The sequence below is a fragment of the Harpegnathos saltator genome, unplaced genomic scaffold (assembly GCF_003227715.2).
Source record: "Harpegnathos saltator strain DR-91 unplaced genomic scaffold, Hsal_v8.6 scaffold111, whole genome shotgun sequence".
In the NCBI taxonomy this organism is placed as follows: Eukaryota; Metazoa; Arthropoda; class Insecta; order Hymenoptera; family Formicidae; genus Harpegnathos; species Harpegnathos saltator.
In genome coordinates, this window is record NW_020229886.1 from 1,119,297 (window position 1) to 1,147,018 (window position 27,722).

Sequence of the window (27,722 nt, forward strand, 5' to 3'; positions counted from 1 at the left end):
TTAGTTACAAACATACGATATTTACTACCATTTGACGCAGTATCAAAAATTTACAGTTTTATACAGGTTGTCTGAGACCATCCGTACACCCCTTTTCTTTCAACAACTAAGTATTTTGGAGAAAAATGTTTTCGACAAAAGTTGAATGGTGTCAAAGTGGACATGTAACAGCTATAACATTTTATTTACAGATGGTGCTACTTTCGAGATATTCACTGATCATTATTTTCCTTAAATGGAAATCCCAATTTCTTTTTTTTATCATATTTTTCTACCAATTAATTTTAACCCTTTCGCTACAGTAGTCTGCTCCGCCGGAGTGTCACCACGGGACCACACGCCAAAAGTGTATACATTGCATGTGGTGCAGTGTTCGGCGTTCGGGTTTACATTTTACGTTTGAACAATGCCGCGCCGTCTCGATATGGTTTTATATATACCCTATAGACGCCGCTCGTATACACACAAGTCGTTGCGTGGATACCGTACATATCCGGCGCTCGTAATGAAAGGATTAACAACTTTCGTCTGAAACATTTTTTTATTTGCCTAATATTATTTGAGATATTTAAGAAAAATTTATTTAAGAAAAACTTGGCAACTTTCTCAATATTTATCTTACGATATTCCGCTGTTTGTCGGAAGAAAAAATAGTACCAAACCTTACTCTATTTGAATGAAGAGGTGTAGTCTCAAACACCCTGTGTATACAATATCCGACAGACCAATGCTTTAAACTTATGACGAAATAACAGGTATTAACCAATCACAGAGAGTCATTGACAGAAATGGCGATCAATCCAGCATACGCATGTCCTTCCGCAAGGTGAGCTATCCCTACTCCTTGATGGTTCGCTCCAATATATATAAAGGTCAATGGTTTTTCCGATCATTTCCGATCATACCTCACGAAACAATCGTTCCGAAACGTTCGTGAGAAACAAACGAGAACATATAACGCACTGATTCATTGCGTTCAGCGGTGAAAACCGAGTGAGCGATTAGTGATTTTAAATTAGTTTGTTGTCTCGCCGAGGTGAAAGAACTTTTGAACGAGAGAGTTTCGACAAGAAGCGAGAGAGTGATTTATCGGATAACTATGTGTTTTCTCGTACGTAAATGTTTCTCTCCGTTTTGTCTCTTTCTTCGACGACTACACGTCACGTCAGGGTGATACGAAGTCGCCGGTGAGTTGTCTTCGCTAAAATCTGGCAGTTCACTTTCCAACTCCTCCCTTTTCCCTCATATCCGATTATTTGTTCTTTACGCAAAGTTCGTTTCTGTCGATAACAAGAAGCGCAATTTTAAGCGGACAAATAAGCTATTCCATATATATCATCGACCATATATATCAAAGTTTCATCAACTTTTAAAACTTTTCTACTCTTCAACGTGTAATAACGAACTTGTGATTGCGGTTTGACGCGATAAATGTGCGAAACGAAATGTCTCGTTAATCATACAACTAAATATAATTGATCATCTCACGGTAAAAAAAAAATATTTGCTATGACAACAGAAATCTTTGCTAGTGTAGCAAATTTATAGCCGTAATATATGGATAGCTCATTTGCTATGTTGCAGTAGCAAAATATGTAGAGCTGCATAAAATTTGTCATGTTACCTAATAAAATTAGATGTTATATTGGGTGAGTGCAAAAGTTCGTGCGGAGTTTGTGAGTAAAAGTCACACAGTGATTAGGCAAACAAAATTCTTTATTCAATCAATGATATATTCTCCATCGTTTTCTATAATCTTTTCCCAACGTTCTGGCAGCATACGGATGCCTCGATCATAAAAACTGCGCGGTTTAGATTCGAAGAACGAAGAGACGCGGTTTTTTAAGGCCTCCAAAGAGTCAAAGTTTTTTCCATTTAAATAATTTTGCAATGACCGGAACAAGTGATAGTCAGATGGTGCGATATCAGGAGAATACGGTGGATGCGTTAAGACATCCCATTTCAGGCTCTTCAGTTTGCGCAGCGTCTTTTTCGAAACGTGTGGTCTGGCGTTGTCGTGATGAAAGACGACTCCCTTGCGATTTGACAAAATCGGACGTTTCTCTTTTATTTCTCGATTCAGATTGGTTAATTGGCGACAGTACTTGTCCGAATCAATCGTTTCGCCAGCGGGGAGAAGCTCGAAATAGATTATGCCCTTGCAATCCCACCAAACAGAGAGCATCACCTTCATCGGGTGCAAACTGGCCTTTGGCATTGCGTCACCATGCTCACCTGATTGTTTCCATGTCCGTTTGCGCTGAACATTGTTGTAGAGGACCCATTTCTCATCGCCCGTCACTAGTCGATCCAAAAACGACTCGTTATTGAGCCGCCCGAGTAAAGAAACGGCTGCAGAAATTCGCTTGATTTTGTTCTTCTCGGTCAGCAAATGGGGCACCCATATATCGAGCTTCAAATCGAATCCCATCTTTTTTAAACGCCGAAAAGCGGTTGATCGGTCAATGTTTAGTGCTGTAGCAACTTCTGTTGAAATTCGCGGATTATTGAGCACTAAAGTACGCAAAACATCGTCATCAATGTCAGAAGGTCGACCAGAGCGTGGCTCGTCTTCAAGGTTAAATTCTCCACGCCGAAATTTAGCAAACCATTTTTCCACAGTTCGTTTAGCTGGTGCTTCATACTGATAAACATCCTGAATGTTTTTTACGGCTGCGGCAACGTTTATTCCCTTCCGAAACTCGTAAAGCATAACATGCCGTAAATGCACCTTATCGATACTCATTTTTAAAGTGATATTTCTCGAAGCAGTTTGTATGAAAACAAATGATTTTTTTTTTTAATAACAGCTGAAGACGTCACCTTTCCAACGTTATATAATATGAAGATGGAGGTATTAATGACAACACTTTACGACGCTTATAACTCCATCTATTGAAACTCCGCACGAACTTTTGCACTCACCCAATATTATCAGGTAAAGAAGCTAAAATCTGAGTCTTTTTCAATTGATTTATGTTTTTCATAGGCCAATTGAAAAAGTTTGAAGAATAGAAAAAAAACTTAAAAATCTGTAACACATATGCAATTGGTGCTTTACAGCAATTGTATAAGCTATATTTTTCTTACATAAACACTTGCAGAAGCCGCCTTTTTTAAACTTATGTTTTGCTTCAAATTTGAAGCATGAAAATTGGCACGCAGGTCCTACTTTCTTCATAAAATTAGGATAATGAACAATTAAATGATCCTCTGGTTTTAAATAATCTTTTGTTAGTAATAAATATAACTTATTATATAACTTATAATATACAATATTATATAACTTGTGGTATTCGTTTATAAGTACTTGCAAAATGTCAGGACAATTTTCGTGCATATTTTTGGCAAAAATGTCAAGGATCTCTCTAAAAGTCTACAACAAAGAAAAAGTATCACTTTCAGGAATCAGATCACCAATCAAAAAGGCAAAATATTTTACAAAACATAATGTTTGAGTAGCACTCATTTCTAATGTTAAGCTTTTAAAAATAAAAGGAGGTTCAGACAATTGATCTATAGGTCCATAATTAAATACAGACATTCGACTATTTAGTTGTTCCAGACTAAAATAATCATACTCTATGCAGTGTTTTATTATATGACACATATAATGACAGATTCTTTCAGCGAAATCATGCATCGCATCTAAAGCAGAATTTAAAGTCACATGAAAATTTTCTAATTGATTAAAAATGCTTCCTTCTTTTGTTCCTGTTAACTTTTTGTTCTCTTTAATGACATTTTCTTCGTAATTTTGCGGATTTCGTTGATATGATATATCATCTTTGCATTGAATCTACATATTTCGTTTAAAATTTTTACGAATTCTACAATAGTGATGAGCATTAAAACTTTCTACGGAGCCGAAGATTGAATTAATCCCTAAATTGTCACTAGTACAAAATTCCGTAGTAAAGTATATTTTTTATCTCTTCATTGTTAGTCGTAACCGAAATTCCTTCATTTGCCAAAAAATTCAGTTCATCAATTAAGGGAACAAAATTTTTTCTGTTACCAAAAATTCTTCTACTATTACTTTCAAAAATTAATGTCAAAAATATATTATCAGAAGAGAATTGACATTCCGAAGGAAGGCAAAGTAACTGTGTAAACTACACTAAATTCACCGGATTTGGGACCAAGCGGATTATTACATTCGAAATCATCGGAATACAACATTAAAGGTAAAACAATATCATTTGATCTATAAAGTAATAATTTACGTTTTCACGTATCAGTTTGTACACAGCTGCATACCTTATTTGAAGAACTTATTAAGAAATTAAAATTTGAAAATATATCTTCCAAAGCATGAGGAATTTGGAAAAAAAGCTCCAACATATGTCTTAATGAAATAAATTGTCCTGTTTCACTAAGAATTTGCTCAGTCCCATGTCGAATAATATATGATTCCGGAGGTACATATTGGCCACAGTTTGTAAAATATTTAATTCTACGATACTCCGTTGACATAAATTCAAAAGAATTTTTATAATCTTTGCAAAATGATTGAGTTTCGTTCATAACTACTTTATTGACATTTGAATTCTGAATGGAACTCAGGATATTTTCAATTTTTTCGAAATAATTATCAAAAAATAATGTTTTAATCTCTTTATATAGATATTGATCATGACTTTGAGGAAGACCGTAATTACATGATAATTTTGCGAAGAAAGAAGCAATTTTATCAAATGTATGTCTTTCAAAATTAATAGTATTATCATTATTTAATGAGTCATGAAAAACAGCTGTGTGCAAATCAGAATTATCAATTTCCAAGAATTATTGTCGTTATAGGGGTCTGTATTACTTACATGATAAACATTATCGTCGTTATCTGATTCTTTATCCTGATTTATAGTTAACCTTTGTGGTTGTTGCATATTATGATGATAAATTAAATGCTTTTTTAGCGATTCAAAAGTATCGAATTTTCTATAGCAATTCATTTCCGCACAATTATAGTGTACGATTCTTTTGTGTTTAAATTTGAAATGAATGCGCAACAGTTGAACATTACGAAGTTCTTTCTTGCATTTAAAACAAATCGGCATTTTTATTTGAGTGTCCTAATTAATATTAAGTGTTTATTTTGCATTACGTAAGTTGTGTTCTTAATAATGTTAATAAAATGATGCTTTGGAAAGATTATAAACACTATTTTATAACTAAAACCTGAAGAAGGAAAGAACTGAAAAGTAATACTCGCAGAAGGAAAAACGTCAAGGGTTATAAGTCCATAACTTTAAAAATATTTATCAAATCAAAAAATTGTTCATAAGGAAGTTTCATGTATTCGAGAGGTCTCCCTAACTACATAAACGTAAAGTTGCCTCCGCTTTTCCTTTAAGGTGACGACGGCAGTAACTTTATAATTTTAAATGGAACCTGCTATAAAATGTCGCATATTTGGATTCTATGGGGTAAAACAAGTAAATTTTATCTGAAATATTTGTTTGGAAAATGCGTCTGTCAAAAGTTATAAGCATTTAAACATTTAGCAATTTCATTCATGATTGAACTCCATTAACACAAAGTTGCGTTCGCGATACAACAAAAACAAAAAAGACGTTAGAGTACATACTTGATGTTAACCAAAAGAAACATAAATAAACACATTTATCGGGAAATGTAAATACAGATCACAGACCCGTTTCCATCGATTCATTCATTCATTCCTACCTTCATTCATTCATTCATGCATTCCTTCATTCCTTCATTCATTCATTCATTCATTCATTCATTCATTCATTTATTCTCTCTCTCTCTCAATTTATGGCTTAAGGCGTAGATAGAATATTACCCCAACACCAATTTTCGAAGTTGTATTAGTATTAGGAGCGCAAAAAAGTTCTGAGCTTTTTTTGCAAAATTCAAAATTTATTTAAAAACAAACAAAACTATATTAATCAACGTAATATTCCCCGTTTGCATCGATGACCTTTTGCCATCTTTCGGGCAGCTTGCGAATTCCCTGATGGTAGAAGCTCACCGGCTTCGAGGCGAAAGTCATCAATGCATTTTCGTATCCCTTCAAGTGTCACAAAATGTGTATCAGCCAAGAAATGCTGCAGAGACCGGAATAGGTAGTAATCGGAAGGCGCCATATCTGGGCTATACGCCGTGTGCGGGAGAAGTTCCCAGCCTAACGCAAAGATATGGTCCTGAGTCACTTTCGCAACATGTGGTCGGGCATTGTCATGAAGCAGTATCACTTTACGACGTCCTTTGCCAGTAAATGGCCTCTTTTCTTCAAACGCATCACTCAAATTGCTCAATTGTTGCTGATAGCGATCTGTCGTTACTGTTTCACCTGGCTGTAACAACTCGTAATACAATACACCTTTCCAATCCCACCATATGCAAAGCAAAACTTTCTTGGCGTGGATATTGGTCTTTGGCGTCGATGTCGAAGGTTGACCAGGGTCAACCCATGATTTTTTACGCATCGGATTATCATAAAGTATCCACTTTTCATCACCTGTAATGATTTGGTGCAGAAAATCCTTTTTCCGGAACCTTGAAAGCAAAGTAAGTGCCGTGTCACGCCGTCGATTTTTGTTGTCTTCGGACAGTGCATGCGGAACCCATCTGCCTTCCTTTTGAACTTTTCCCATTGCATGTAAACGTGTGGAAATGGCTTATCGCGTAACGCCAAGTTGCTCTGCAAGCTCCTTTTCAGTTTGTGCAGAGTTTATATCCAACAATGCTTGCAGTTCGTCCGTTTCAATCTTTTGAGGGCGTCCAGCACGCGGTTCATCTTCAAGACTGAAATCTCCTTGGCGAAATTTTTGATACCACCTTTTACACGTAGCATAACTTACAGCGTTCTCTCCATATGCAACACAGATCATTTCAGTGGCTTCAGCAGCATTTTTCTTCATTCATTGATTCATTCCTTCCTTCATTCATTCATTCATTCATTCATTCCTTTATTCCTTTATTCCTTCATTCATTTATTCATTTCTTCATTCATTCATTCCTTCATTCATTCATTCATTCATTCATTCATTTATTCTCTCTCTCTCTCTCTCTCTCTCTCTCTCTCTCAATTTATGGCTTAAAGAGTAGATAGAATATTACCCCAACACTAATTTTCTAAGTTGTATTAATAATTTACGCGACACAATTCAGACACAACTCAGAGCACAATATATTAATACTGGCATTCATTTTACTCATTTAACCGCATTTCTTTTCTGTCGTGCATATACTTGCGTCTCGACGCGATTGCCAAAACATTTGACTCTCACTGCGTGCGAACACCACCCAAAAATCTTTGCTGCACGCCGCGCAACGTGACATGCGATACGTGACATATGACGTTCATTTGGCTATCACATGTTGAATATCGTGTCGCTCGTCGCGTTAGCTATAACTGTAGTAACTGTAGTAAAGTAACAAATGGCGCTAGTTACAAACCGCATGTAGCAAAAGTAATTTGTTACAGTAACTAAGATATTTTTCAACAAAAGTGGGCTTACTCTATGAATAAATTGACGATTGCTTTCATACACATCTTCTTTGCTGCAGCAAGCAAATCTGCTTATTTACGACGTTTAATTTTTTTCGGCAAACTATAGATTTGCTCAATCAACCAAACCATTCTTTTCCATGCTCTTATTAATAGATTTCATTGTGAGAGTGACGCTACGGTACAACATATGAGCTAATAATTGTTATTTATCGCATATATTAATGGTAATTTGTCTATCATCGTTGAATGCCTCCACACTGATTCGTATTCAAAACCGAGTAATTTCGTCCAAATTATACAATACATGCAAATATATTTAAATAAGAAAGAAAATATCGTAGTACTATTATACTGAAGCTCGTAGCACTGGAAAATCAATAAGGTCGACGATTCCGACGTTGGTTCTCCCCGTCGCCATGCGCTTTTCATTCGAAAGTTCTTATTTTTTTTTTTCCATTACAGTAATAGCACACAAATATTGTGACGAGAACGGCTCTTGATACCGGCATCTAATCTAATATGGAGCAATCACACGACGTGCCTGAACGTGCTAAATCTGAGCGTGAGTAATGTTTCATATATTATTCCGTCCAAAGGGGAGGGATTGGTTAGCGATAGTTGTAGATCATCGAATCAGACAAATATCGAGAGGCATGGAACAGCATAAAGAAGGAAGAAGAGAGACAGAAAGCGAGAGAGATAGAGAATATCGCGAAGACTTTCATCAGGATCAGAGAGTGGAAAAATCTTGAAAGATTTTTAAAAGAATTTTTAATACTGTCGCGCTGAGCTGTTTTATCGCGACGTAATTCTGCCTTCTCGTCTCTCATTCATGTTCGTCTTCTTCCGTCTTTCCTTTGCCCGGTGGGAAATAAAATCGTAATGTAAGTTCGCACACGCGAGGCCCAGTTACATCTTCCCCGACAGTCGTGCAACGTCCTGACAGGAATTTTCGGCTTTTGCCTAATTAGAGTAAGTATGGAATAGATGAACAGTTTTTTTAATTGCAAATAACTCATTTGTTTTAATGCAATAAATGGTCAACAACATATTAACACATTCAGGGGCCCTATTCTTGAATCTATAGGGCAAAAGCACAGGCTTTTGCATAACACATAATACATAATGCATAAGAGAATAAACCGTAAACGCATAAGAGAAGATAATGTTTAAGATATAGAAAAGTTTCTGTGAAAAAAAATTCATGGGACGCCAATAATAACGAAATATTAAAAATATTCTGTGAGGGATAGATGGTCAGGTGTCCAGGTTGGATGGTCAAATGTCAAAGGATAATTAGACATACACTATCTCGGTAATGAATTTTAAGGTTAAATATTTATGTTTTTTAGTCGCTTAAGTCCAGGTCTAATGTTGTAACTCAAAATAAACCGTAACGTATTCGCAAGGTATTATTCCGACGTGTGAAACATTTTGGAGGTTAATAGAAACATAAAACATTTATTTACTCATAATAACAGTGTTTTTGTGTATCAGGAAGAAACACATCTATTCGTGGTACATCCAATTCCGATTGACCGATCGGTATTGACAAGTTTGACATTTAATGTTAGGTACTAGGAAAAAATGACAGTCGAATGGAACATATGCTACGGTTAAAGTGATAAATTGGTTATTATGCATAGTAACCAACAGCTTTGGTAAATGTGATAAAATACATGCAATTTATCACTTGAATTTTACATAACTATTTTACATAACCAATCTTTATTGGTTAAAGTGGAAATGATATTTAGAAAATAATTTTGGAGAAATTTTTGAAAAACCATTTATGTCCAATTGTCATGAATATTAGCAGAAATACTCCAAACGATATCAAAATATTACAAAGTTATGAACAATTAAACCTACGTGTAAGTTGCAGGTGCGTTTTGCATTGCGCGCTGCGCGTACGATTGTTGAAACCTACGCGTAAGTAAAAAGTGCGTAAGCTGCACAAGCGTACGGTTATTAAAACTCACACGTAATTAGGCGCGCATAGCGCGCGATACAAAACGCACTTGCAACTTATGCGTGGGTTTTAATAACCGTGCGTGCGGTTTACGTGCTTTTAACTTATGCGTGGGTTTCAACAACCGCGCGCGGCGCGTAGTGCGCGATGCAAAACGCACTTGCAACTTACGCGTGGGTTTTAATAACTGTGCGTGCAGTTTACGCGCTTATGATGGACAGTATCTCACATATGAAACTTTTATTTGCTATATTTTCTAAGTTAACGTCGTTTGGCAGTTAATTTTTGCAGAGAATTACTCAGATGAATCTCCTTGACAACGTGCACGTAAACAACAGTAAGTATAGTCATTGGTATTAATTCGCCTCGAGACAGACGAGTAATGCTTATGTAACGACTGAGACAAGTTCAAACTTGCAGAAACATGAGATTTATCGCTTTAATCAAAACATGTTAGTTATTGTTCATAATCATTGGTTAATGTGATAAAATTTACAAAAATATGAATAATTTATCAAATTAACCAAGGCTGAAGACCTCATTATGCACAATAACCGGTTATTATACCACACAATAACTGGATTTATCACTTTAACCGTAACATATATACGAGGGCAGTCCGATAAGTACTTAGCCTCACCTCCCGATGGCGCCACTATCGCAAGAGAAATTTACTATCCTGTAGTACATTCTCGTAGACGACTACTGTCGAAATTTCAGCCGAATCGGACTCGTAGTTTTGTTTTGACCGCGTGTGGAAGCGGGCGTGTCCGCGGATTTTAGAAAAATGGAAAAAGAGCAATATCGGTCGGTGATTCGATTCTTGTTTTTGGAAGGGAAATCGCGCAGCGAAATCAAAGAGCGCTTGGATGCTGTGTACGGTGACTCTTCTCCTTCGATGGCGACCGTCAAAAATTGGTTTAACGAGTTTCAACGTGGTCGCACTTCGGTTTTTGATGAGCCACGCCCAGGTGCCCCGTAAACGGCTACCACGGAGGATAACATGACAAAAATCCACGATCTCGTATTGGCAGACCGCCGATTGAAGGTGCGCGAGATAGCTGAGACAGTAGGCATCTCAAAAGACCGCGTGGGTCATATCCTGCATGAAATTTTGGGCATGAGAAAGCTGTCGGCGCGATGGGTGCCGCGTTTGCTCACTCCGGACAACAAGCGCAACCGTGAGACCACTTCAGAGCAGTGTTTGACGCTGTTTAAGCGCAATCCGAAGGAGTTTCTGCGTCGTTTCGTGACCGTCGACGAAACATGGATCCACTGGTACACACCAGAGACCAAGGAACAGTCGAAACAGTGGACTTCACCCGGCGAACGTGCTCCGAAGAAGACGAAGACTGTCCTATCGGCCGGAAAGGTGATGGCCACCGTTTTCTGGGATTCACATGGTGTGATCTACATCGACTACCTGGAGAAGGGCAAAACGGTCACAGGGCTGTACTATACCGAATTATTGGGCCGATTCGACGCCGAATTGCAGAAAAAACGGCCCCATTTGGCGAAGAAAAAAGTGCTCTTCCACCATGACAACGCACCGGCTCACACCTCCGCCCTCGCCACGGTCAAATTGGTCGAATTGGGCTACGAACTGCTGCTCCATTCACCGTATTCTCCAGATTTGGCCCCGTGCGACTTCTTTTTGTTTCCAAACTTGAAAAAGTCACTCGCCGGGCAGAAATTTAAGTCGAACGAGGAGGTCATCGCCGCCACGGAGGCCTACTTTGCAGACCTCGAGAAAACGTATTTTTCAGACGGGTTAAAGAAGTTGGAGCATCGCTGGGTCAAGTGTATCGAGCTAAAAGGAGACTATGTTGAGAAATAAATCGCCACTTTTCCAAAATTTTCGTTTTTCTTTTGTAGGCTAAGTACTTATCGGACCACCCTCGTATATATACCAGTTATGTCGGTAATTATTTTCCGGTTTTTGTAATAGATGTCACTAGCCATAAATATGCAATGTTATGATTTGATACATATGTCATTTTATTCTACTGACATTAACCTCAAAACTACACAAGTTACGTTCCGCCAAAATAACAGCGTTATAGATTAATAATTTTTTGAAAATGTTGAGTTTTGTGCCTGAAAACATGCATTTGCGGCACGCATTGCTTTTCTTGTTTAATCAAAAGAAGAAAGCCGCTGAAAGTCATCGTTTGCTGGTAGAGACTTACGGTGAGCATGCTCCCACCATAAGAACATGTGAAACGTAGTTTCGACAATTCAAATGTGGTGATTTCGATGTTCAAGACAAAAAACGTCCTGGTAGGCCGAAAACGTTTGAAGATGCGGAATTGCAGGAATTATTGGATGAAGACCCAACACAAACTCAAAAACAATTGGCAGAAAAGTTGAATGTGAGCCGAGTAGCAATTTGTGAACGATTACAAGCGATGGGAAAGATCCAAAAGATGGGAAGATGGGTACCACATGAATTGAATGACAGGCAATTGGAAAATCGAAAAATCGTCAGTGAAATGCTGCTTCAAAGGTATGAAAGGAAGTCATTTCTGCATCGAATAGTAACGGGTGATGAAAAATGGATTTATTTCGAAAATCCCAAGCGAAAAAAATCATGGTTATCACCTGGCGAAGGCGGCCCATCGACTGCAAGGCCAAATCGCTTTGATCGCAAGACCATGCTCTGTGTCTGGTGGGACCAGGTTGGTGTCGTATATTATGAACTGTTGAAACCTGGAGAAACAGTTAATACTGATCGCTATCAACAACAAATGATCAATTTGAACTGTGCATTGATCGAAAAACGTTCACAATACGCTCAAAGACATGATAAGGTGATTTTGCAGCATGACAACGCTCCGTCTCATACAGCAAAACCAGTCAAAGAAGTGTTGAAATCACTTGGATGGGAAGTTTTATCGCACCCGCCGTACTCTCCAGACCTGGCTTCATCCGACTACCACCTTTTCGCATCGATGGGGCACGCGCTTGCAGAGCAGTACTTCGCCGATTTCGAAGAAGTTAAAAAATGGCTCGATGAATGGTTTAGCTCAAAGGAGAAACAGTTCTTTTGGAATGGCATCCATAAATTGCCTGAGAGATGGGCAAAATGTATAGAATCAAATGGCCAATACTTTGAATAAATATATTTTAACTATCCATTGTAAATAACGTGTTTTCTTTAGCGAAAAAACCGGAAAGGAATTACCGACACACCTGGTATATATTTAGAAAATGTCGATCCGATGCCCATCTAACTCTGAAAAAGAATGGACCATCTATCCCCGTTTGGAGAGTTCACGTAAAAATGCGTATACCGCGTAAAACATCGTCTCGGTGACGAATTTCGAGACTAAATATGAAAATACGATGTTTTTTTAGTCGTTTAAGCTCAGGTCTAATATTGCAACTCAAAATAAACCGTATTCGCAAGGTATTTTTTTGACGTATGAAACATTTTGGAGATTACTAGAAACATAAAACATTTATTTACTCACAATAGTAGTGTTTCTAGGCATCAGGATGAAACACACTTACTCGTGGTACGAGTACATCCAACTTACAACTGACCGATCAGCGCTGACGCCTAGCATATATTAAAAAAATTATAGCAATTGACTACCCATCCCTTATGCCCATCTATCTCGGATTTATCCTATTGTCACCCTAAGGGCTTCTCCGCGACGGCCGTAACTCGCGCATCGACTCGCGTATATCCCTCGCAGAAAGTAATATCGAAAGTAATATTTGAGAGAGCGAACCGGTATACGCCATTGTTGAAATATCTGAAAAGCACGTTGCATGCGGCAAACAGGTATTACGTTTTGGCATTTGCGACGTTATCGGGCGGGATAATTTAGCACCCGACTTCGCAGCCCATCTCGCGGAATACGCCGCGCGGCGGCCGACATTAAGGGAGCTTATCGTTTAAAGGAGATAATCCATGCAATTCGATGAGAAAAAGCAATACTTTATGAATTTATTGCAAGAAAAGTATTAAGCAGATAGTTTCGAAACTTTGAGAAGACTTAATTGGTACTTTAAACAAGTGAAAAATATTATTTGCATAAAAGAATAATATCAATATAGTGAATGTTAAAGCAATTGTTGATACCAGTGATTTCAAATGGCCCGCACTCTGGCGCATGCTGTATTCATCTGAAACCAAAAAACCAAATTGTTCCTAACTCTGTATGAATTTGCACTGTCGATGAACCTAAAAGTGAAGAGAAAAGTTGAATAGAAAGAAAATGGCATGGCTTTAAACTAGAATTTTCCAATTTTACAGAAAATTGTTGTCTTCTTTCAAGGAAAAGAATTGTCTAATGTAATTATTTAGTCAAAATAGGTTTATACAGAAAAAAATATTTTTATTTAGATGTCTGCAAAAGACCGGATTGGTTAAATAGTTTTTGAGTTATCGTGCGGGCCAATTTGAAAAAAAGAAACTACTTTCAAGAAAAACGCACTTAAAGTTTTAAGAAGCAAAAAGTTTAAGTTTTTAGTAACTTACGGCTATTAATCAGCAATTGCAGAGTCGTATAATAATCTTTCCTCTTCTTCGTACAATTCATTTTGCTCTAAAAGTTGTTGTTTTCCAGCCAGCCGAGCTTCTCTGGTGTTACTCAAGCTACGGCGCTTCTGCCTTTACAGTCGGTATTTGTCGTAATTTTCGGCGTTTTACATAAGGTTTTACATAAGACTGCAGAAAACATTTATCCCTTCTTTGCTGATGCTTAAAAATCGCATGACAAACACATTCCAGCGATTAATTTCAAATCCATTGTCGATAAAAATCGATGTCCTGAATTGATATCTCGACGACCGCAATGACATGCAAGTACAGATTTGAAACCGAGACCACGATTTCTTGTTTGCTCAAATATCACATTTTGTTTATACTCACGGCAAATAAAATAGTTTGATAGTATAGTAAAAACAGTACAAAATTCGATAATCTCTGTAAAAAGTGCATTGGACTCCAATTATTTAATATTCTCACTGCTTGCACACACTAGATCTAGTTTTCTTGCACTCGCACTTCGTTTTATATTTTCACCTTTTTTATCACTAAATTGATCGCCATGAAAGCATCTTTTTGCCGGTATAGATATCTCGCTGCGTTGCTGCTTAGTTCCTTTCGGATACGACGACATTTTACCGATTAAAGCTGTTCCGCACGGCCTGAAATTTGAAGCGCGACTGACAGTGCGAAGTAAAATAAATCAAATATTGTATAAGTATAATATTTCACAAACATCTGCGCTGCATCATATAGTACAGAGGGGTTAAAGAGGGACAGGCTCGTCGTGCACTCCGATTATACTGGTTGGCGGCATTGACACGCATCCGTAAGACTCTGAATTTCACTCTATAACTTTGAGAATATATTTTCGAAATGTTTTACTATCGACTTATGAAGAAAAAGATCGATTTTTTGGACCAGTTATTATTACCCTTAAGCATCGCTGATACTTCGCCCATCTTGAATCATAATGAGGAAGAGTTTGTGCGTTTGCGATTTGCTCTTGAAGAATTGATTTGCCGTCCGCCGCGATTTCCAGTTGTCTCGCGATAAACGATCAGCGAATGACGAATACCTCTGTTGTTCTTCCCTTTCACCAATCACTGTAAAATTCAGAGATACATTGTCGTGTCTACGCCGCATTTTTCCAACGTTCTCCGCGCGCTTTCGCAGTTCTATAATGACGTTGAGGTTCTATAATAATTGCGTTATCGACGGCCGCGATAATGCGTTTGCCGTTTCGCTACAAAGCGGCTTTTACATAACGCCATCCACGTCAACCCCTCTCGCGTACTTGACAAGCGCTATTCATTAAGACCAGTTTCATTTCGGGACCCGCGCGCACAGCCTGATCATCCTGTGGAACGTGTTCTGTCATAACCATGCTCGTCGTGCGGCATGTAGTCTTTAACGCACGTTGACATTAACGTCGATACTTGTACTTTTTTTGTCATAACGCAGCTGAAATTGCGAATTCCCGCGCCACGGGAAGCGTCTTCGAAATTGAGAAGTCTCTTTGCTCGTGTAGAGATACGAGATGGCGCGCGCCGATGGTGAACGAGCTTACGGGAGGAGGAGAATAAGCGAATTGTAAAATGGAATACAAATTGGAGGTAGCGACTTGCAATCTCGGGTTTTGCAGCGAAAACATGTGAACTGTGAGGTATATGGACGGTCAGTATAATCTGGCTTTACGTCACGTGCGCGATGATAGATTATATATTGTTGTATATTGCAGATTACGGCAGAATGGACATTTGTACTCGTCAACGGGATAATCGGGGCTAATCATTAAGCGAATAAAGCGATGGAGCAATTTCTTAGTATTAACAATCGCGATAAGGGTGAATTATAATATGAATTTCGTAAGAAAAGGGGAAGAAAAGAACAGCTATTTGTTTACAAATGGCACCACTTTCAACATATTCACCGATCATTACTTTTCTTAAATGGAAACCTCTATTTTTTATTGCACCGTCTTTTCCTATCAATTAATTTATACAACTTTTGTCTGAAACATTTTTCCCTAAAATATCGCGTTTACAAAAATTCATATCACATTAAATTTTACATAACAATTAATTTTACATAACAATTACATAAAAAGAGGACACTTTCAATTATTCAATCGAAAATAATTCTATTAAATCGAAAATCTAAACTGTTTTCAGCTAATTTAGCTGACACAACGCTTGCACAACGTTTGCAATAGCTACGCAAATTTTACGCAAAGGCTTCCCGGGCCTTTCGATTACTGGATGATAAATCCTCGGATTAGAAAATGTTCCCTTCCCCGGGTTTTAGACGAAAACTAACGACGGCATCGTATTCAGCGGGTCAAAATCCTCTGGAAATGATGTTTTGTCCGTTCCCCGCGATGGGCCAAAATTGGCCCTTTTTACCCATTGTTCTTTATTTTATATTTTGAACATTAATGAATACATTGCGAAAATTTCAAGTCCACATTCAACCTACCGTTTCTGTTGCAACAATTCGTTAAAAAAAGTTCGTAACAATAGCTTTGAAAACGGCTTGCTCGGCATGTAATCCTCCTTTAAACTCCGCTAAATAAGACCGCGGCAAATACGGTTATCCTCGTCCGTTACACGTACGAGGATAACCGTAACCCTTTATTTGTTTCTGCAAATTACAGAATAACGTCTCTCTCTCTCTCTCTCTCTCTCTCTCTCTCTCTCTCTCTCTCTCACTCTTTTTCTAGACCGACGTGTTCTACAGCCGAGGAGGAGTTTTTAATTCATACATGTCTGACGTGAGCTAAATTCATGGCGCGTACGTTGCATTTTCAAATGAAACTGGCTCTTTGTGCTCACATGGTATATCACAATGTGTATGTGTGTGTATGTATGCACGTATATCTAGAACAAAAGCCGTTGAATTGATTGAGACACAATGAATGTTTATATATAATCCACTGGAGCTCCTAACGGTCTTGTAACATTTGACTCTTGTCGACATAAATATTGTCCCGAAAAAGCAAGAGGGAGAGAAGAGATAAAATGAAGGAAATCAATTTTCGTAAATAAATAAGTAATCAATATTTAAAAAGCGCGGAGCGTTTAGCAGTGATTCTTACAATCAACATGAGCGCGCGGTTCAATTCCGAAGATAAGCAAATACACAAAGTGCATCGGCAATCAGTGTTCTTCCTCTTATTTATATGTCAATTGTCGTGAAAGCAGCGGTGAGATCCGTTGCGGAAAACAACGACGAGGCAGTCGGAAAAACATGGCCAGCGTGAAATGTTCATGATTCTAACGTCGCTTTACAATCATGCTCGAGTTTCAATTTCGGAAATGTGTGCCTCGGTTGAGACGCGCGGTTGAAATTTCAAAAAAGTGTCCCCTTTTCGTCGATGAATGAAAGATTTATCGTTCTTCTTATCGAAGAGCTGGGAAAGGAGCTCAATTACAATGCGAGGCGAGCACTTTATCACGCGAGATTCACGACGAAACGTCGCGCGCGCGACCAGCGAAATTGTATTTCGCCGGAAATCCTTGCAATTTTTGACATTAAACGACCTCACGCTCAGGAGGCAGGCGAAATTCACAGGGGTCCGTGTGACTTTGTCTACCGTGTAGTTCACCTTTTACTTAAATAAAAAATCTCGTTGTCTCCTCGCGGGACTGAAATCCCTGAGAATCCTGCAGATTTAAACGGTCGGGAGTTTTCAGTCAGCCCGTCGGCTGGGCTCAGCTTGGCTCGGTCGAGGAATCGCGTCGTTAAAATTGGCTATCGGCGACAAAAGCTCGGCGAGATAAAAGGTGAGGAGGCGGCCGGAAGCCCGTCTGCACATGCTACTTTTCGAAGTTAAATTACTCACCGAGCGCGAGGATAGTTATAATAATCCCCTTAGTCAGATGCAGCTGACCTTAGCGCTCATACTTCGGGCGTAATAGAGAATTTAATGAGAAACGCGATAACGTGAAATAACGCGCGAGTTTCACCATACATGGACAGCTTAGCGTTTCGACCGAAAAGTGAAATAGATAGAGAGGAATTCGTCTTTTGCGTCATACACAGCAGTTATATATACATACAGGGTGATTCGAAACAATCAGTTATTCTTAATATGCCGTAATCTTGAGCAAATTCTATTGCTTTGGCAACTAAGTAATTGCGGATTTTTTTAAGAAAATAAAAGCAATTTTTTCATGGAACGAGATAACTTTATGCAGCATCATAATTCCATGTTCATAAAACTTCTAATTTTTATCGGCAAAAAACTGAACCAAGTGCGATTTGACATCATCATCATTATTGAAATTTTTACCATTCAAGAAGTTTTGCAAAGATCGAAATAAATAATAATCTGATGATGCAAGGTCAGGATCATATGGTGGATGTGGCAACGCAGCCCAATCAAGCTCCAATAATTTTTGCCGAGTGATCAAAGATAGATGTGTGTGGCCTTGCATGGTGGAACACAATACCTTTTCGATTTGCCAATTCTGATCGCTTTTCTTGAATTGCATTGTTCAGTTTAGTTAGTTGTTGAATGTATACATCTAAATTGATCGTTTGGTTGCGTGGTAAAATTTCAAAGTAGACAATTCCTTTGTAATCCCACCAAATGATAACATAACTTTCTTTTGATGAATATCACCTTTGGATGTTGTTCGCCCCGGTTCATTTTGTTTGCTCCACGATCTTTTTGGATTGACATTGTTGAAAACAACCCATTTTTCATCGCCAGTTATCAATCGTTTCAAAAATGGATCATTGTCGTTAAGTTTCATAAACAAATTGCAGATGGCAATGCGTTGTGTTAAGTGAATTTCTTTAAGTTCATGAGAAACCCATAAATCGAGTTTTTTTATGTAGCCAAATTGTTTCCAATGTTTTTTAATGTATGTTTATATGTCTGAGTATATAACCTCAAATATCTCAAAATCCTGACGTGATGGGCCAATTCTGACCTCGGATTCGGATTCTACGCAGAAAATTACTTGGGAAACGAACCCCAGCTGCCCAACAACAAAACCTTGTAGACCTGTTATTGCTTTGATTTGGTCGTCATCAACTTCACCTGGACGACCAGATCGTTGTTCATCTTTGAATGAAAAATCACCAGAAGGCAATTTAGCAAACCAATTTTGACACTGCCGTTCTTTTAAGGCCGTTTTTTTAAGGCGTCGACAGACACAGCACATAACCTTTTACGAGCTTGCGATGCGTTTTTTCCTTTGCGGAAATAAAAAAGCAAAATATAACGAAAATGCTCGTTTTGCTTTTGCATTTTTCAACCGACGCCAAACAAAAACTACACAATCAATCGATACAATTTTCTTACTGAATGCCAATTGAAGTACCAACTATCAAACAACAATATGGGTTTGACATTTCGAATACATAAATATACCTAAAGATTCAACTAACGCCATCTATCAGTGAAATCCGCAATTACTTAGTTGCCAACCCAATAAGACTATTTTTCTTCTTGCAAAATGTTATTCGATGCTTACTGAATTATTAAGATAAATATTTGGTCTATTACGGGCTAGGTACAGAAGGCAGGCAGGGACGGAACAATTGACCGTTGGGGCACACGTCGCGTTGGTGCGATGTGCTAATCGACGCATGCGATAACGTTCATGCATATTATTTTTCAAGAACTTCAAACTTTTAACAAAATTTAACAAAGACAAGCTGTTTATCTTAATAACTTAATAATTAAGCATCGCATAACATTTTGCAAGAGGAAAAATAGTCTTAGAATTGCTCAAGAATATGGCATATTAAGGACAACTGATTGTTTCGAATCATCCTGTGTACCGCAACCGAAAACTATTCATTTGTTTGCTCGGCATGTTGAACGCTTGGGAGGCGCATGTGCGTATGCGCGAACGAACGAACGATCGATATGCATTGTTGACGATGTGTGCGGCGCGATACGAACTTTACGCATGCTCCTCCTATACTCGCAGCACACGAAATTGAATAAATTATTTTATTTGCACATATTCACGATAATACATTGCGGGTTGAGACAAAGTCATGAATATAATGACGTTTCCTGCCTTACCTTTTTCTATTCTTAATACACTCAGACAAGAATATGCTTTTACCGTCGAAACGACCATGAGAAACGACATACTCACCCAAAAGAAAGTATTCTATTAGTAAAGTGATTTTTCTCATAGTCTTATATTCTGAGAGAAGCCTTTTGCAGAAAAGGAATTCTTCTTTCGATAAAGCGATTAAAAAGTGAACAACTCATCTAAAATTTATTAGATATTATTCTGTTTTCCTCTTATTTCAAGAGGATTTCCTCTTATATCAATTAATTTTTGCTATTGTATAGGTTGCGTGAAAAGTTCGCGAAGCGACATCTATAAGTAAACAGTAGAATTATAAATTGTAGTCGGTTATATAGAATCATTCTTCACATGAACCTAGGTTAGGTTTCATTTCCATCTGTCAATTCTTTCTGTGTTTACAAGCCAACTGAAGTTGACGTGTCAGTATATTTATTTGCAATGGAAAATTTAAAATAGCGTACAGTGATAGAGTTCTTTGTTAAAAAAGATTTAAAGGCAATGGAAATTCATTCCGAGATGGTAAATGTGTTAGGGGAATCTGCTCCTTCAAAAACAATGGTTTGTAAATGGGCACTTGAGTTTCAACGTGGTCGTACAAGCATTGAAGATGATCCACGCAATGGACGTCCAAAAAGCGCATCAACACCAGAAATCATTGAGCAAATACATGTTATTGTTTCTGAAGATCCAAGTGTGACTACATGCGTGAAATTGCTCATACCATAGGCATTTCAGATGAACGGGTACGACATATTTTGCATAAAACATTACAAATGAAAAAGGTGTTTGGAAAAGTGGTGCCGCATACGTTAACAATTCAACAAAAACTCGCTCGAAAACAAATTTCTCAGCGTCATTTGAATCGTTTTAAGAAGAATAAAACCGATTTTGTGCGTCGTTTTATAACTATGGATGAGACTTGGATCTATCACCATGATCCTAAATTGAAACAGGAACGTTTACAGTGGACTGAAGCTGGATGTTCAGCTGCAAAACAAACAAAGCATGAAAGATCGGCAAAAAAGGTTTTGGCATCAGTTTTTTGGGATGCTAAAGGGATGTTGTTAATTGACTATCTGGAAAATGGTAAAACAATTAACTCTGAATATTATTGTAACCTTTTGGATCAATTGGACGCAAAAATTCGTAAGAAAAGACCTGGTTTGCAGCACAAACAAATCATTTTTCACCAAGACAACGCACCTGCTCATACAAGTGTTTTGTCAATGTCTAAATTCAATGAATTGAAGTACAAATTGCTTGATCATCCACTGTATTCGCCAGATTTGACACTCGGCGACATCTATCTGTTCCGAAACCCGAAACAATTCCTCCGTGGAAAGCATTTTTTGTCGAATGAAGAAGCTACAGCAGCCGTAAAGGCATATTTCACAGAACCTTCCAGAAACACACTTCCGCGATGGAATAAAATTATTGGAGAGCCATTGGGCCAAGTATATTGAAGTTACTGGAGACTATATTGAAGAATAAAATCATTTTTAGAATTTGGTATTCTTTATTTTAGTTTCGCTCCACGAACTTTTCACGCAACCTGTATGAAGAGGAGTATGTTGATTTGAATGTCGGCTTCTTTTGTTCAGTCGTGCTCTACCTCCAGACATGAACGAAAAAATAACCATATGCCTCATGAGTCAGAATATTTGGAACGCTTTTTATAAAAAGTATGTGTGTTGCTGTAACATATAACGAAGGACGTATGTTACGTCCTGGAGGAGGAAAGTAACTGGACGCTTGCTTTCACAAGCTTCGACGTACTCGCAAGTCTGCGGTGCAGATCAAGGATCGGAATGACCCCTTTATCTGGCGCGGATGTACACTCAGAGGCAGGTATGGTGTCCCTCGGCGATGTCGTATACACCTGTAAAACAATCGAAACCGATGACAGGCATATACGCATACGCAAATGGGCGTACTGTACAGCGCGAGAGAAGCGAAGAGGGAGAAGTGGTGGGAGACGTTCCGATGTTGCATCCTTATCGCACGTCGCACGAACGAGAGAGAAAGCATTACCAGACGTGGTACGGTTAATGGTGTCCCCAATAGCTGTCTCACTCTCTCTACGCTTGAATGCAGGCAATATGAGTGAGACAGCTATAGAGACACCGCGCTGTCTCTATAGGTGTCTCGCTTGCTCTAATAGCCATATATCGCGCTTTCCTCTTTTCTCCTTAGCAGAAATGCCGATCAAGGAGGCAATCCTGTCTATAGGCCAGAAAAATAAGCTATTTTCGCGAATTTTTTTTTTCGAAAACTAAGCAGACGATTGATTTCAAACTTGATAAAAATAATAATATATATTTTATTGATGAGAATGAATTTTTATAGCGTTATATGAATAATAATGTAGCAAATATACAAAAAATAACGTGACGTGTTTAGGCGCGCGCCGTTTCACGGTTCCTATAAAATCTCGAAATACGGTAGACTGGGACAAAAAGGCAAGTAAAATAATTAATCTACGAACTTGCCGCTAACTCGTTTGAATTAAGGAAATAAAAAACGAACTACTTTTTTAATATTTTAAGGCATTTAAAAATTATATTTGAAAAATCGTCATAAATATCGATGATTTTACGTTAAGAATATTTTATTTGAAGAAAACGATATTTCATGAAATTTACAAAAAAACTTATTTTATGCCGTAAGATATGTCAAATTGTGCAATTCTTTTTAGACGCAACATATCTTTACTTTTGAAAAGACTACGAGGAGGGAGAATAAATGCAACATCTTCCTTAAAATGCTACTTAAAATATAGGCTCCGCTCTTGAAAATATAAAAAAAAAATTAGGAGACATTTAATAATAATAAAAATTACAATAATAATAACGAGAACGCTATATAGCATCTTCTGAAATCAGAGAAAAAACTTTTTTTATATAAAAAAGTCGATCGATCGACTTCAGCATCTAATTACATATTCGAAACATGTCTATCTATCGTGTGAACTAGCGAAATAAAAAAAATATTAATTTTTTATATGCACCGTGCTATCTCTATAGGTGTCTCATTCGCTGTAATAGCCAATGGCATTTATGCTCGCAATTTGACATATCTTACGGCATAAAAAATGTATCGCGCTTTTCTATTTTATAACGCCATAAAAATTCATTCTCATCAATAAAATATATATTATTATTTTTATCAAGTTTGAAATCAATCGTCTGCTTAGTTTCCGAAAAAAAAAAATTCGCGAAAATAGCTTATTTTTCTGGCCTATAGACAGGATTGCCTCCTTGATCGGCATTTCTGCTAAGGAGAAAAGAGGAAAGCGCGATATATGGTTATTAGAGCAAGCGAGACACCTATAGAGACAGCGCGGTGTCTCTATAGCTGTCTCACTCATATTGCCTGCATTCAAGCGTAGAGAGAGTGAGACAGCTATTGGGGACACCATTAACCGTACCACGTCTGGTAATGCTTTCTCTCTCGTTCGTGCGACGTGCGATAAGGATGCAACATCGGAACGTCTCCCACCACTTCTCCCTCTTCGCTTCTCTCGCGCTGTACAGTACGCCCATATGCGTATGCGTATATGCCTGTCATCGGTTTCGATTGTTTTACAGGCGTATACGACATCGCCGAGGGACACCATACCTGCCTGAGTGTACGTCGGTGGTCCTTTATTTAGGTCGAGGAACTGAATCCCTTTACCTGGGATATGACCGTGAGCGACAGTTGAAGGAAGGGAGAATTTTTGTTTTGAAGAATTAGTAGGAATACGTGATGGCCTTATAATTACAAATAGTTCGTTTTATTGATAGCTAAGCGGAAGTTCACAATGAAGTATGTCCGTTGAAATTCGTGAGGTTTTATAATATGTACATATATAATATATATATATATATATATATATATATATAAACAATCGCGGTCTGAGCAAAATTCCGTGTTCGTTATGTCCGACTGTGATCGAAAAGATTGGCCACTGGCACCTGATTTAACAATTAAGGCGGAATGCCAAGGGACTAGAAAAAGGGAAGCAAAGGAAAGGAAAAGAAAAGAGAGAGAAGAAAAGAAAAAAAATAAAAGAAAGGAGTCAATCAGGCAAAAGAAAGTATAAATAACTTACTGCTGGTTCTATGATATTTGTCGAAAATGAAGAGAGTAATTGTTGCGGGTCTGTGAGGATGGATGACCCAAGTTCTGCGCCAAGAAGCGGAAGCTGGTTTCAGCTGGATTGCTCACAATGGCTCACAAAAAATACACGAGATCGTTGCACAGAATAATTAAAGACTGGAGGAACACTAATCTGTCTAAGCCACCAGTAGGCTAGATTGTTAGAAGACCCTGAAGGGTGCTGAAGAGGAGCTTCTGTCTTGGCTGCTGGTCTGACGAAAAGTGTGGTGGCCTTTTGGCTTTTCTCAAAACGTCAGCTCGATAGAGAGAGTGGGGTTTTGCAGGATTGCTTCGGAAATCTAATTTTTATGCCGAAATATGGTCATAGGACTGTGCTTCGAATGTTTCTTAGAGGTAGGGATCAAGAGTTCGTGGCAGTGTCTTTAAGATAATGTTGTAGGAGATAGGATGCATACGGCAATAAGAGGATTTCGAGAGTCTCTTTATTCTTACAAAAAAAAAACGCGGCAGCAATCTTAAGAAGGAAATGTCGATATTTTTAAGAAGGATGTCGCGATATTGTTAACGTTGACTAAACGCGTGGGAAACAAGATTGGAGTTGGTTCAAGGATTGTTAATATTTCCGGAGCATCGAAACTTCCAGAGATTCTAGGACCATCGCGTCGTGTGATAACATGCCTAAGCGCATCCGGCCATATAATAAGTAATAATAAATTCAACTTTCCTTATTTATAAAAGAAGTCCAGAGTGCGCGGAGTCCACAGGACGTAACAGATAATTTACCTATATTTGGTCAAATACAGTTTATAATCTATTGCAAGAAGTTGAATAATATATTCTCTCTTTTAACCATGTTTCATACAATTGGTTATGATGAACATCTTTGTAACTATGAAGTCCATAGAAAAACTGATTAGAAATTTATTTGTTATGCTGACTTTATTTCATTCATGCCTATCTACTGGAGCCAGAAGTACATCTATATATATATATATATATATATATAAAATATAAATATATATATATTTTTTTATATAATTATATAATATATATATATAATTTTATATATATATAAATATAAATATATCATATATTTATATTATATAAAAATATTTTTTTTTATTTACATATATATTTTATATATGTATATGTATATATAAAAATAATATATATATATTATTTTTCGCTGTATATTATAATAATATTTTCAAGTTAACTAGTACAACCAGTAAGAATAAAGTAGAATAAGAATAAATAATAATCCTCTTAAAAAGAATTAAATAATCTGTGTATAAGAGGAAATTTATATTAAAATCAATAAGATTTGCATTATACATATAACATATAATCCCTCTAACTTTAAGAATAAAATGTTTATAATATTTTCCTATTAATTTTAAAGGAATCCTCTTGAGGCTATATACTATGAAAATAAAATTTTCTAAAATTTAAATGATTTCACTTGTTCCGAAATTACTTTTCTTTGGGTGCTTTGTTTATTTTTCTTTTTCTAAAATAATAGTTATCTCCGGCAATGAATATATTTTTCTTGATAATAGAATCTTAAACCATATTTGTCACAAATTTTTGAAAAGTCATTGTCATGCATTCAAAAGAGGAATTTATCCTCTTCGCAGAATATCACGAAGCGCTTATGTTCCACAAGGGAAGCAAACCGAGTTTCTGTTTTAATTTATTTTTTATCATCTATTTATCTATTATCTGTTTATTATCTATTTTATTTTCATGCTGCGGTTTCGTATACAATACAGAGGTCTGCTTGAGTATTGATTTGTCGTTTGCGCTAAACTTTTGTTGCCACACACTTTTGCGGAATTTGGTTACTAACTGGTTAATCAAAATGAATTTTTCGAAGAAATTTATGCAAGTAACGACCATTCACGACGTTACGTGAATTTAAAGAAGGTAATATGCGATGACAAAGACAGTATTTGCACCTAACAGTACACACCCAAAACTTTGGAAAATGACGTTGGTCCAAGAGATTTAAGGACGGAAATTTCAATCTACGGCGATGAGTCTCGATTGTGGGCGATCTTTTGATTTAATAGACGTCGGTATTGCTAATGGAAACCGGGAGTCAAAACTTATTATTATGCGAGGAACCGCGCAAAAAGAATTTGGAGTATCTCAATGAACGACGGCCTTTCGTTAAGGTCTTTCCACTTTGACCTAAACACGCTATTATTTGTTATTCAAGCCAATAGATCCGGCACGTTTGCAAAAAATGTTGTCTCTGCCAGGAATCGAGCTTGCGGTCCTTTAGTTCTATTTTTAGCGAGAATCTCAATTTTAGATTTTGTTTGCGCTAAACGCCAAAGCGCTACAGGTGACTCCTGAATTTACTTTAAATAATTTCATGCTCTCGCGAAAAATAGTCTTTTTGCGCGGCGACTCTCCTCGTCGATCAATGCGATCAATGCGATTTACACCCAAGTGCTGTATGCACTACGCAGGGTTGGGAAAGTTATCTAGTTTGTAAAAGTATCTAGTTACAGTTACAGTTTTTTTCACTGAAAAAGTAACTAATTACAGTTACAAGTTATCTTCAAAAATAACATGTGACAGTTATAGTTGTTTAGAAAGTAACGAGTCGTTACTTTTCAGTTACTTTTTTACAATAATTGTACTATTATTGTATTTTAGATTTTGTAATTGTGTAAATTCCTCCAATTGTATATAAAAGCGGTGGTTTGTTGATTATTATATTTCTCATACTGTATATAATTTTACAAATTAGATTCATTAATTTAAATAAGCAATTCATATTTATTCTTTAAGACTATTAATAACAATTATAAGAAAGTGAATGAATTTGATGAGAATAATAGATACTAAAAATACTAAAAGTAATCTTAACATCAAAAATTACATTTTTTCACTAAAAAATATATTAATATTTTATAAATAAAAACATACACTCATATGTTTTCTTAAATTTGCAATCAAAGTTCTACTTGCATAAATAATTTTAAACACGCAACAACGCATTTTCTAAATGCAGTTAGAATAACTGTATGCTTAAGAAACTTAAGTTTAATATATAAAGTAACCAATATATAAAGTAACCATTAAAGTAACTATTAAATTAGTTAAGCTAGTTATCAAACAAATGTAACCGAGTTAAATTACAGTTACAGAGGGCAAAAACGGAGCGAAGTTGAGTTACCAAAAAAAGATAACTGTGACTGTAACTTCGTTACAAGTAACAAGTTGCTTCTCAACCCTGGCGCTACGCCACGTGACATGTGTGGTTCGTGTTTGAATTAAACTCTCGCCATTCTTCGCATTGATAACCGAGTTCGTCGATGCATTTCGACCGCGTCGCTTCGCATTCGTTTCAATCTACTGCACCCGCGCGACCGCAATCGTTCCGACGCAATCGGTGCTCGGTGATTTGACAAAAAAGTACATGACAAATTCCGGTACGTCCCGGGAGAATATACGTCGAGAGTCGCTCGGGGGAAAACTCGCGAAAATCGTGGGGAGCACGGCGTTCTCGGCCGGATCGAGAGAGAGGAAAAGAAGACCTCTCGTCGGGCGCGCGTTCGTCAAGAAATAACATTTTTACAAATTCAAACTTTC

At 37.3% G+C, this 27,722-nt stretch overlaps 1 protein-coding gene across 1 annotated transcript in view; it reads left to right on the forward strand.

The window, feature by feature from the left end:
- The first annotated feature begins 7,938 nt into the window (after positions 1 to 7,938).
- The window catches only part of LOC112589109 (pituitary adenylate cyclase-activating polypeptide type I receptor-like), a 61,639-nt gene continuing 41,855 nt past the window's right edge, over positions 7,939 to 27,722 (forward strand). Inside the window, exons 1-2 of the mRNA XM_025301185.1 lie at positions 7,939 to 8,045; positions 14,033 to 14,083. Coding sequence (XP_025156970.1) covers positions 8,003 to 8,045; positions 14,033 to 14,083 — 94 coding nt within the window. The 5' untranslated portion in view covers positions 7,939 to 8,002. The remainder of the gene's footprint in view (positions 8,046 to 14,032; positions 14,084 to 27,722) is intronic.